Raw genomic sequence first — 12,615 nt, 5'->3', positions numbered from 1 at the left:
CTTCTTTCTCCAAGCATTCAGTCCATCTTTCCTGCCTTCCTTAGTTCTACCCTATCAACAGGCCAAGGCAGTTTCTTTATTCATTAACCAAGAAAAGCAACAAACAGACAGAAGGACCTCCCACACCATAAATGCAACACAGGCTCTGAATTCTGCACATCCTGAGGAGCAACTCCATTTTCCTGTGCTCTGTTTTCTAGCAGATGTTTAGTGCAGGGCATTTGCTGGTTGAAACACTGTATAACGACCTGTAATCTCAATTGCTGTTCAGTGGCATGTATTGCAACCATGACATTGGCCATCATGGGTGTATTTACACCTAAGTAATTGGCAATCAGCACTAATCAGCAGCACCTTAGCCCCTCCAGTGCTGTTGCTAAGCCTTGATCCACAGCTCTGACTCTGACTCTCCTCACTCCTGTTGTTGATCCTCATCAGTTCTGTGGGGCAGTTGAGTCCAGGCAGAGATTCTTCTCCACCAGGATAATAAGGAAACAGGTTCAGAGAGAAGCAGACAAAAATGATTGAGTCACATATAGAATGATAGAGTCACTTTGGCTCTGTTGTTTTTAGTCATGGAGATTTTACTATGGGTTCATAGGGAAAACGACAGGAGAAGACACGCCCATCCCTCCCCACTCCACACCCCCACGCCATTTGAATTAGGCATGTATGTCAGCAACATGGCAGAAAAACAGTTACCTGGTAGGGACAGAACTTGGAAGAAGTGAATTAACCCAATGTCCACAGAAAGGGTATTTGGAATTTGACAAAAGACAAAGACAGAGGAGAAATATAAACCAATGTAGAGGATTGTTACATCTTTCTGTTTGAGGACTCAAAAAGGTAGGCATATAACAGAGCTTTATTATTGCCCCAAGGACCTTCACATCCTGCTTTTTAAAATGACTCTAGCAACAATAGATTGTCAAGCATGGTCCTAATTGTCCATTGCACATGTAAATGAAGAGTGAAGCAGAAAATATGAGTGATTTGGCAGAGGTCAACCAGCTAGTTTGCATGGTAGAACCAACTCTAGGGCTTGGTCATTTGCTTCTTGGGTGAGATTGAATCTGCCAAGTCTATCACATGATTTATTGTGTGAGGTCAAGCTAATGGCTGTACCTCTACTCTAACCAAAAATGTTCCTGCTGCTCAGAGCTCGGCCAATTCCTCAAAGGTCACGGGGTCACTCCAAAGGTCAACATGAAGGAAAAGTTAAGCTCTAGAGGTTTAATTTGCACCAGGTGGACCCACACACCCAAGGAGAAGAATGTGAGTTTCAAGAAGAGAAGGCAACAGATCCACAGCTTTCACAACAGGGACGCCTTAATTGGCCCCCAGATGACAATGTCTCACTAATGGACCATGTGAGAATTAGTTCATTTGGTGAGATGAGTACTGCAAAAGGTTTTCAGGTTTTGTATCTAGAGATGGAAGTGACAATCACCATGACAAGCAGTGAGAGGTTATGGCATAGGAAGGGGCTGACAGAGAATGTTATCCCATTCAATTAATTCTTCATATCCTTGCCTGTTGAGGACACGTTTGATGGTGATTCACATGAAACAGAGACATCATAACATTCTCTCCCATTTCTAAGAAGGATACACACAAATCTCTCCATACCATACTCATTCTATCCAATTTAAAAATTATATTCCATGGATGTTCATGACCAATTTACAAACCCATGGGCCACAGTGCACTCATCAATATAGACTCTTTCCTGGAAGACATTTCTCTTTCTAAACCAAAGGAACAACAAATGTCATTTACAGTGTTCTGTGCCATGGAAGGATTTCTCCTCACCACTGTCTTTAGGGACACCCCAGAAACAGGACACTGTGCTCCATTGTCCACTTTCAAGTGGATCAGGTGTGCCACTCAATGCCATATGTAAACATCATGAGTTTGCTCCTCTTCCTACATACAGAATAGGAAATTGTCCATGGGGACCACAGACTCGGGTTGTGGAAGGAATGTATATGGAGTAGACTATTTGGGCCACTTCCTCATTAATCTACTTGTTCTTTCATGGATTACTAGAGTTATATTGGGGTGCACACTGATATTTGATGGTGCATGTCTGCTATGCATGCACTCTGTGACCCAGTACATCAGATAACACCTAGGTCACTATGGGCATTGAGGACACATAGTAGTTTGGAGGTTTGTGGTTCTTAAATCAGAAGACTTTTGTTTGTTAAGATGCCCATGTATCCTAAACTAATTTGATGTGCCTCTATCGTAGTCCTAGTTCCCTCTTTAGTGAAGTTGCTAAGTGGATCCAAAACTTCAATGGAAAATACAAGGGACTCAAAAGAGACCAAATATTCTTGAAAAGAAGAAAAAAGTAGAATGATCTCTGCCTGCCAAGTTCAAACCTACTACAGAGCTATAGAAATCAGGAAGTTATGGTATTGGCTATAAAGACTAATATGGAAGTTAGATTAGAACTGACAGCTCAGATACAAGTCAATGCATTTTAGTCAGGGACATACAGATCATTCAGTGAAGAAAAGATGGCGTTTTCAAACTTGGTCTTGAGACAAATGGATGTTCACAAAGAGAATAAAAAATGGGCATCTCTATCCTACCATCATTATCATTACTAAGGCATGCATTTATTTTACCACCTCGCTACAAAGTCTGTGTGTCAGGGTCTCAGACTTGGTTCCACATTCTTGAAAAATACTATAATTAAGTTTTCTGTCCTTGAGTTAAGAAAAGTTAATGAGGTATTTTGCTACCTTGTTTTGTTTAAGAAGTGTAGAATGTGGTTTATTAATGTAGTTGAAAGGAAATCTAGTCTCAGCCTAATGATTCCTATAGAATTCAAAGTTATATCCACAGGCCTGGGGCATCCTAAGTTTTTGCTTGTATTTTGAGATAAGAGTCTGACTATGTATCCCAGACTGTCTTTAATTTCAGGATACTCCCACCTCAGGCTCCCAAGTTTGGCATCACAAACACATACTATTACAGCTGGCTAGCCTCTTTAGTTACTTCTAGCTCTAGCATGTATCCTGTGTCTTTTTTATACCCATGTTCATGTGTTGTAAAATCATATATTTTATATAGAGATATCATTTCATATTCACTTTTATGAGCTGTAATTCAAAATTATAAGCAATTTTTCATGATGTAAAATATTTAAGTGTTTTTACAATAGTCAACAAATACCAAAGAAAAAAGTAAATTAAACTTGCCAACATCAAGAATGAAAAATGGACCAATATCACAGACCTTGAAGTCATTTAAAAGGTGAAATAAATACTACAAAAAGCTTTTGGTGGGGGCTGGAGAGATGACTCAGCAGTTAAAAGCACTGACTGCTCTTCCTGAGGACTGAGGTTCAATTCTCAGCACCCACAAGGTGGCTCACAATGCAAAATTCTGATACACATAAACAAACAAATATAGTCAAGCATAACATGGCAACACAGAAATCAGTAGAGACAACCCATGCCAGTGTATGAGAACTGTCTGAGGGGCTCAAGTCTCTTGGGTGCAAATAAGAATTTGGATCCAAATATATCAAGCTCTGGAGCATGTTCTGTTGAACTTGATATTATTCTGCCTCAGTTGCCTTTTCTATAAAATCTAGTAGTAATCTCTTCCCTTCTAGGATGGCTAGAAAATAAATCTGACAATGTTAGCACGCTGCCACAAGTCCTGGCCAGTGTCCCATGACTGAGAATATCCATCCTTGCCTTCTGTCTGTGTCTTGGTTTCCTAAGGATTCAGAAGGAGAAGACTTGACGATAAAGTCTTCCTGATGAGAGTGATGATTGATAAGGGGTTAGAATTCCTGTGATCTGCTCCTTAAACACAGCCAATGGTAAAAGTTAATTATGAAATGATAATTAAATAATTGTATTGGAAACAACGACAGAGTACGTAGGAATGTGGGTCAGCTGGATAGCACCTGAGTAAATACAATGCTCGAGGCTAGAGTTTGAATCATAGATTTAAAAAAGTAAAGGTCAGGGAGAACAGCAGAGACAAATGTAGAGCTCAATAAAAATCAATTTTAAAAAAGTAAAGGCAACATAAGCTCTGAATTCTATACATCCTGATGTGCAATTCCATTTTTCTGTGCTCTATGCCCTAGCAGGTGTTTAGTGTGGTGCATTTGCTGGTTGAAACACTGTATAATGACATGTATCTCAACTGCTGTTCAGTGGCATGTGTTGCAACCATGACATTGGCCATCACAGGTGCATTTGTACCTTAGTAATTGGCAACGAGCTCTAATCAGAAGCATATGGACCTCAATCCTGGCCCCTACGTTGCTGTTGTCAAGCATTGTTCAATATCTCTGACTCCAATTACTCTCACTCCTGTTGTTGATTCTCACCAGCTCTGAAGAGGCTGTCTATTCCAGGCTGAGATTCCTCTCCACCCAGATAGTGAAGGACACAGGCTCAGAGAAAGTAGACAGAACCCATTGAGTGTCACATGGAGAATGACACAGCCAACCTGGCTCTGCCATGTGTCATGGGGATTTTATTTTAGATTCATAGGGAGGGGCTCACAAGGGAGAAACACACACACACACACTCACCACTTGATTTAGGCACAAATTTCACCAACATGGCAGAAAAGCATGATGGGGACAGACCTTGGAAAAGGTGAAAAGTTCAAAGTCTCATATTTAGGATCCAGTAAATGAAAAGACAGACCAGAGGAAAAATAAAATAAAATAAAAAAGTCGAGGGTAGATCTTACACCTTTCTGACTGAGATCTCAAAAAGTGATAAGCAGACATAACAGAGCCTCATTGTTGACCCCAAAGGACAGTACACCCTGATGTTGTAAATGCCTGCAGCACAAACAGGTTCCCAAGCATGGTTCTAAAGACCCATTGCACAGATACTGAACAGTGACCAGGAAGACATGAGCAATTTGACAACCGTCACCCATCTAGTGAAAGGTAGAACCAACTCCAGGGCCTCTTGGATGAGGCTGAATCTGCCATCTCTATTTCATGCTTAATTCTGTGAGTTCAAGCTAATGGCTGTACCTCTGCTCTAACCAAAAATGTTCCTGCTGCTCAGAGCTGGGCATAAGACCAGCCCAGAGGTCAGCATGAAGGAAAAGTCAAAGTCTAGAGGTCTCATTCTGCACCAGAAGAACCCACAGAGCTTCAAGAAGAGAAGACAGAAGATTGACAGCTCTCACAATCAGAAACTTCTTAGTTGAATCCAGCTGACAACGCCTCATTAATGGACCATGTGAGAATTGGCTCATTTGATTAAATGAGTATTTTAAGTGCTTTTTTTTTTTTGGCTTTATGTCTAGAGTAGAAGTAAAGATGATCATGACAAGCAGTGAGAGGATGGCCAGGGAAAGGGCACAGAGGTGTCTGCAGAGAATGTCATCCTATCCACTTAATTCTTTATACACTTTCCTTGTTGCTGCCAGGAGCAGATGTTTCTCACTTTCATGAAAAGCCCTATATTAACAAAGCATTTTAAATGCCATATTCTCTAGGTTGTTGAAGTGTTTGAAGATCATCTATCTAACTAAAATAAATCACTGTGTGATATGGAAAATATACCTAACATAACTACAAGTTTGATTATTATAGATGGCTAAACACTAACCTGCATTTCTTTGGCATATGCTGCATTTTTAAGTGGGCTGCATAGGTACGATACCACAAACAAGAGTAGAATCATTTACACAGTATAACAAAAGTAACTTTAAATTTGTATCAATATACCCAAATCCATACCAATGTAAGATATTTTTGGTTAATAGTTGTCTTTTTATCCTATATTCCTATAGACCCCTCAAAATGATAATAAACGTCTCCAATTCACCAAATAATCAAAGCCACCCATCTCACCTCTTAGGTATGTGGGTATTGTCTTCTCAGAACTGCTTTCTGTTGTCTGTGGACAATGGTATCTTTAGGGAACCTGAGATAATTGGTATTAATGGTCAAGTCCTGGGAAAACTAGCTATAAAAATTGTTGTCCGGTCTCTGTGCAATGGGAAAACATAAGGCTTATCCGCAGTCCTGACTAGACTAGTCCCTGAGACTGGACCATCTCAGCCAGCAGCCTTGAAGCTGTTCTGGATGCAGAACTGTGAGGAAACTGCAACAGAGGCACTCTGAGAAGCTGGCTCACCTGGACCACCCATTTTTGTTGGTGTCTGGTCCCCTTGCTCTAGAAACATACAAGCTTTCAAAGGCAACATACATATCTGCATTAATACAGGTGTGGACTGTACATTGTACACACGACAGCCAAATATGATTTTTTGTTTTATGTTTGAACAGGTAAAATGTATGTTACCTGTCCTGTAGATTCTCTAGGTTTATTTCCTTGTGTCTGTAGCGAGGATTTTTAAGGGCATTTTCCCATCCAAACCTGACCATTATTAACCTAGAAGGAATCCACAGCCTTTCATTTCCTGTAGAAGCAAACACAACCCCTTTCCCAATGCAGTGCATTTTTCAACTTCCATTTTAATGTTATGACATTGCTAAAGTATCTAAGATAGTCTGATTTGGTAGTCCCTCTTACAATCCCATGTCTCTCAGCAGCCTTCATTTGCTCATCAACATTCAAAACATTCAAAGTCAATACAACACCGTGGAGGTTCCAGACTCCCTGTATATTTTTCATCTTTATGTGTCTTATTACTTTAATATTAATTTACTTTTCTTTTAAAGAATTTTAAACAACTATTTTTCTATTAAATATATTTTTTCTATTAAAATATTTTAAACTATTTTTCTATTACTATTTATATCTTTTTCTTTCCTTTCTTAAACCTACATACATTTTTAAACAGACTGTAACATGTTTAGAGGCTTTTGTTCCATCTAAACTTGCTTTACTTCGATAAGTAAAACCTTAAACTGCTAAACTACTTCAGGACCCTCTGCTGGGGCTGGGACGGCTGGCTCTGCCTCTTCTCTGGTCTGTGAGAGCCCAGCAGGCCCAGACTGGAGGTGTATTTGACTGGAACTTCATTCAATCTCTGAGGCAACTGTTTTTACTTAGCTTGCGGTTTCTATTTAGCATACTGGCCTTCTGTTTTCTCTTTTTCAGCTATCTCAGGCCCTAATTTCTAATAAGGCCCCACACTGAAGCTCCAAATTTACCAGGCTTTTTCTTTTCAGTCACCAACTAGCTCCTGAATCATTACATGGAGAGTTATTATTAGTTTTGAATGCTCATCCTAGCCTTAGGCTCATTTCAGGCTAGCTCTTTTAACTTAAACTAACTTATCTTTATCTAATTTTTACCTCAGGTAATTTTGCTTTTCTTTCCTTCTGCATATCTTGCTTTTACTGCTTCTATCATCTGGCTGGCTGGCTGGCTGGCTGGCAGACGCCTGGCTTCTGGCCCCGGGTATGTCCCCCTCTTTCTTCTCATTCTCTTCTCTCATCTCTCTCATTTCTAGATTTCTCCTCCCATTTATTCTTTCTGCCCGCCAGCTTTTTAATCCCTCTACTACCTAGCTATTGGTCGTTCAGCTTTTTATTATACCAATCAGGTGCTTTAGGCAGGCAAGGTGAAACAAAGGCAAGACATCTTTATATAATTAAACAAATGCAGTGCAAACTCACATCTTAACCAAATGCAGCATAAATGAATGTAATGCACCTTTACACAGTTAAAAGATTATTCTGTAGTGTAAACAAATGCAGTACATCTTTACCCAGTTAAAATAATAGTCCACAACACTATGCTGATTGCTTTAGCCAAAGCATGTGTGGTAAGAGAAAAAGGTCACTCTTGAGAAGCTGAGTCATTGTGAGTTTGTCAACTGTTCCTTCCCTTCTGTTCTAGGATGGCATGTTGGATATGAAGCTCCTTCTTCAAGATAGGTATGAGAGGAAAGAAGGGCATTCACAACCTACACCTATAAACGTGAGCAAGAGAAGAATCTTTGCATATATGACCCAGTAATATTCCTGAGGTCTTTGGAAATGTACCTTAGCGTAGCTTATCAATAGAGACAGCCACCTTGGTTTCACAGAGGTTTGTCCCAATTACCAAGTACAGTGTTGATTCAAATGCACTGGTCAGTTACATACAATAAAGACACAGTCATTTATGAAATAGTGATTGATCCACTCCAGGTTCACCTAGATCCTAGTTCAGCAGTCCACCTTACTATGCCCTATCACCTTGAGAAATGCCCTCTTGATGTCCTTGTTTCTCAGACTGTAGACCATTGGGTTAAGCAAGGCTGTGAAAGCATTGTAAAAGAGTGAAACCTGCTTGTCTCGCTCAGGGGAATAGCTGGAGTTGGGCCTCATGTAGATGTAAGTGCCTGGACCATAGAAGAATGAGACCACAGTCAGGTGGGAGGCACAGGTAGAGAAAGCCTTGCAACGGGCTTGGGTGGACTTGATCTTGAGAATTGCCATGGCAATATAAACATAGGAGGCCACAATGAGGGAAATTGGAGCAAGACCCATAAGAACAATCAAGATCTGGTCCACCATCTCAATGATGTGAGTATCCATGCAAGCCAGGTTACGCACTGCAGGGCCTTCACAGAAGTAATGGTTGACTTTGTTGGGTCCACAATATGGCAGACTCATGGTGAAGAAAGTATGTAACAAAGCAGAGAGGAAACCACAGACACAAGACACAACTGCCAACCATATGCACACGCCCAAGTTGAGTATTACAGTATAGCGTAGTGGGTGACAAATGGCCACATATCTGTCATAAGCCATGGCAACAAACAAGCTGCATTCAGTAGTAGCCAGGGAACCAAACACAAACATCTGTATCCAGCAGCGAACAAAGGAGATGGTCTGAGATTTAGCAAGAAGATGCACCAACATCTGGGGCATGGTGGTAGTGACATAGGCCATATCCAACATGGCGAGTATACAGAGGAAGAAGTACATGGGAGTGTGCAGATGTGTGTCCAGGCAGATCAGCAGGATGATGAGTCCATTGCCCATGACTGAGCTCAGGTAGATGAGAAGGAACACAACAAAGAGGATGTGGTTGGTCGTGGGGTCACTGGAGAAGCCAAGCAAGATAAACTCAGAAACCCAGCTTTGGTTCTGCCCTGGAATCATCCACATGATGGAGCCTGTAAGAGAATCATATTCACCTATGTGTCACCTGACACATGCCAGAAATAGAGGCAGAAAGGTGAGATCTCATGTTAGTCTCATGCTTGTGAGATGGCTAAAAGGTTAAGAGCACTGACTGCTGTTCCAGGGAACCAGACAGTTCTAGCTCTTTGTGACTCCAATTCCAGAGGACCTGACTCCCTCATCTCTCCTCCACAGACAACACACACACATGGTGCACAGACATGCATGTAGGCAAAAGCCTATCTATAGAAAATAAAATAATAGTATTCTTTAATAAAAAAAAAAGAAAGACTGTGTTGTGGATTCTGAGCACACTGTTCAATTCCTGTCCACTCTTCTCAAGTTACTGAGTCTCCCAATGTCTCAGTCTTTTCATCTATAAAATTAGGCTAGTGACACTCATGTCTCAGGGTTATGATGACTATATGAAGCATCTCCCAGAACTCCTGTAAACAGCACATAACACATAACAGGTTGTGTGCAATTTCACATTCTCATTTTAGCTCCGAAAGGCAGAGACAGGATCCCTAAAATAGATGAAATGATGGGCAATGGGTTCAACTGAGAGACCCCGCCTCAATGAATAAGGTGAGAGCAATTGAGGAAGGATCCTGTCAGTCTATGATCACACACACACACACACACACACACACACACACTCATACACACATACCACAGACATGCAGAAAAAGAGAATAAAAAACTAGATGAAGATGACAAAACAAACGTCAGTCAGACACAGGTCCTCACACATGTAGTCCTATGAGTAATGACAGAAGGTCATGTGTGCAGTGCACTGGAGACACAACAGTCTTCCCAGGGAATGCTGATGGATTGTGTAAATATGTGAGGAAAAAGTTATCTCTTCATTTTTTTTTTTACTCCTGTCTCCCTCTGCACACAACCAATTCCAGGTGTGCTATAAGGTAAAGTGGTAAATCTAAAGCAATCGATCTTTTAGAATCCGACCTGATCAATATCTTTATCAAATAGAGAATGCAAAGATCAGATTTCTTTAAAAGAGCGTGTTCCTTGGAGGGAAAAATTAATGTTAATCTAGAATAAGCGAAAAAAGTACTCAAAATACTTTTAGAGAGTTAGAAAAGCACAGACATAACAGCAGAGGCTCCCATAGAACAGTGAACCACATCTCAAGGGCATTTCACAGGCAGCTGTCCAGAGAGCACTGAGGAGGCTGAGGTTCTCAGCATCATTACATCTGGAAACTACAAAAGAACAGCACAGCACCAGTGCCCACCTCCTTTCTCAGTCTCACATCACCACACCCCACCAACATGACAATAATAACAATATCTAGTACTGACAACAGTAACTGAATTCAATGGGAGAATAAATTAAATTTATCCCTTTAGTGTGTGCTCAGCTGTGTCCTAAAGTTGAACACATTGACGCATTGTTAGCAATACAAATATCAACAATATTTCTGGAACAATATGTAAACGTGTGGGCACATACAAATTCATGCTCAAGGAAATTCATGCTAAGGAAATATACAAACACTGCTCACAGTAGTCTGAACTCAGACCATCTCCACCCAAGTTCATGTTCTTTATCCTCCCATATTTTCTTTCAAGATAAAACAAAACAAACTACAAAAATTAAACAAAAAAAAACTTTTAAAAAGAAAATTAAACAACAAAAATACCAAACCCAAACTAAAACCATGGAGCCAGTCTCCTGTTAGCTAACTGCTCCTGAACATGTGGCCAGGAATAGAGACACTGATGTGCACAGCCGCATTGTTGAAGAAAACAGATTGTCTCTTTCCCAATAAGCATCAGTTGCAGATCAGTTCTTGTTTAGGAAAGAACTTTGTGTCTACTTCCCTTTCTCAGTGCTGGGTGTTTGTCTTCCTCGGCATGCTCTTCGTGTTTCATACAGTGGTCTTTCAAAGTTTTCACATTGCTCCTATCTGGATGCCAAAAGCCTTTTATGATCTCCCATGCCTGCCATTAGAGGTGGGTGCACAGGTCATCCCTAACCTGCTCGCTCTATGGAGACTAAGTCTCAGCACACAGCTGTCTCCTGCATCTCCTCTCTCTCCATTTACCAGCCTCCATGAAAGCTCTCCCTGAACTGTATTCTGCATGCCTCTGACTCTCTCATACATTAGGCAATTGCCTAGTTTCTCATCATCATTGTGAAGGGGGGGGGGGGGGGTACCACCTTCACTGTCTTGTCCACACTGTGGCCACTGCAGGGCTCAGCTTGGCTAAGAAAGCATTTCTCTGTTGTAACCACCTCCCACCCCTCACCTAGGGAAGATACATCCTGAATTCCTTGTTTATTGGTCTGTTATGATCTGAAGACTCCTAGAGGGGTCTGATAATCAATTTTGACAACAAATAACCTGGACAAACCTTTATTCCTCTGCTGTTAAATGAATCCTCAGATAAGTAAGGAAGAATTATCTCTGATAATTATAATAATTATACCTGTATGTGTGATTTCCTAGCCTTTCTATAACAACACAACTAATATTTATTTCGGATAATTTGTGTACTCCAGCCAATGTTCCACTAACTTTAGTTTAACATCTCATAACAGTTCGCTGAGGGAGTATTTTTACCTGGTGTTATGGGTGAAAACGTAAGGCCTGGAGCAGCCAATTTGTTTCAGATTGCAAGCTCAGACCGGGAGAAGTGGGCGGTGAAGAAGGCAGAGTCTGCACATTGTCCATCTAGCTGAGCTTATAGAGACTCAGCACAGGTCAGAGCCCTCCTAGGACAGAGCTGGATGGCTAGTCACAGATCAGCTCTCCTAAGGAGATTCCCCCTCATGTCTGAATTTGGGAGACCCTGGGATGTGCTGAATCTAAAGAAAGAGGACTTTTGGTATATTTTTTATGGCATGGCTTTCTGCTTCACTTAGGATCTTATAGCTCAGGACTCCATATTCTTTATGTATCAACATGATTGGGAACAGAAAATTTCTTTGTAAATATTTACTGAATTAATAAAGGGAGGAAGGAAGAAGGAAGGAAGGACATAACATTGATAAAAGAATAAAGAAGATCAGGCAATGATGGGAGAGGTCTGGAGAGTTTGAGATGTATGCACAGAGGCCCTGGAGATGGATGTTTGACTAATTATTATCCCTAGACCCACAGCTGCCTGAACACCACCCAAAGCCAAACACCAGTGACCATCTCACCAAATGTAAATCCAGTCTCACTGAGTGGCTATGACGAGGAAGTCTAGTAAAGCTACCGAGTCCAGAGTGATGGGATTCTAGGAAGCTCAGTCTCCAGAAAATTTCCAAGCTGCTGAAGAGTTTGAGCGACTGAATCTCTCACTTCCTCTGAAAGTACACCAGCTCCAGCTCCTGAAGATGGTGACTAAAAAATCCTGCTTAACAAAGGCAAGCTCAGACATCTTCTCTTCCCAGTGGGGCCAGATACTGAGGTATTATGACCCTGCTTCCTCTCTGAGACTCCCCAGGAGAGCTGGGAAAAGGGACATTTCTATTCCCAGTAGGGATGCTAAGATGATTCCTGGATGCTG

At 41.1% G+C, this 12,615-nt stretch overlaps 1 protein-coding gene across 1 annotated transcript; it reads right to left on the bottom strand.

The window, feature by feature from the left end:
- Window positions 1–8,128: 8,128 nt before the first annotated feature.
- Window positions 8,129–9,125, bottom strand: LOC121447830 (olfactory receptor 2A12-like). The gene is given in 2 exon segments (XM_041651112.1): window positions 8,129–9,097; window positions 9,099–9,125. Coding segments are annotated over 2 exon segments (996 nt in total).
- Between the last annotated feature and the right edge of the window lie 3,490 nt (window positions 9,126–12,615).

This window comes from Microtus oregoni, unplaced genomic scaffold (genome assembly GCF_018167655.1).
Source record: "Microtus oregoni isolate MIOR12 unplaced genomic scaffold, Mior012 000005F_ref0000423, whole genome shotgun sequence".
Lineage (NCBI taxonomy): Eukaryota > Metazoa > Chordata > Mammalia > Rodentia > Cricetidae > Microtus > Microtus oregoni.
Note: the sequence above shows the minus strand (reverse complement) of the source record. Positions and strands in the feature narration are given on the sequence as shown.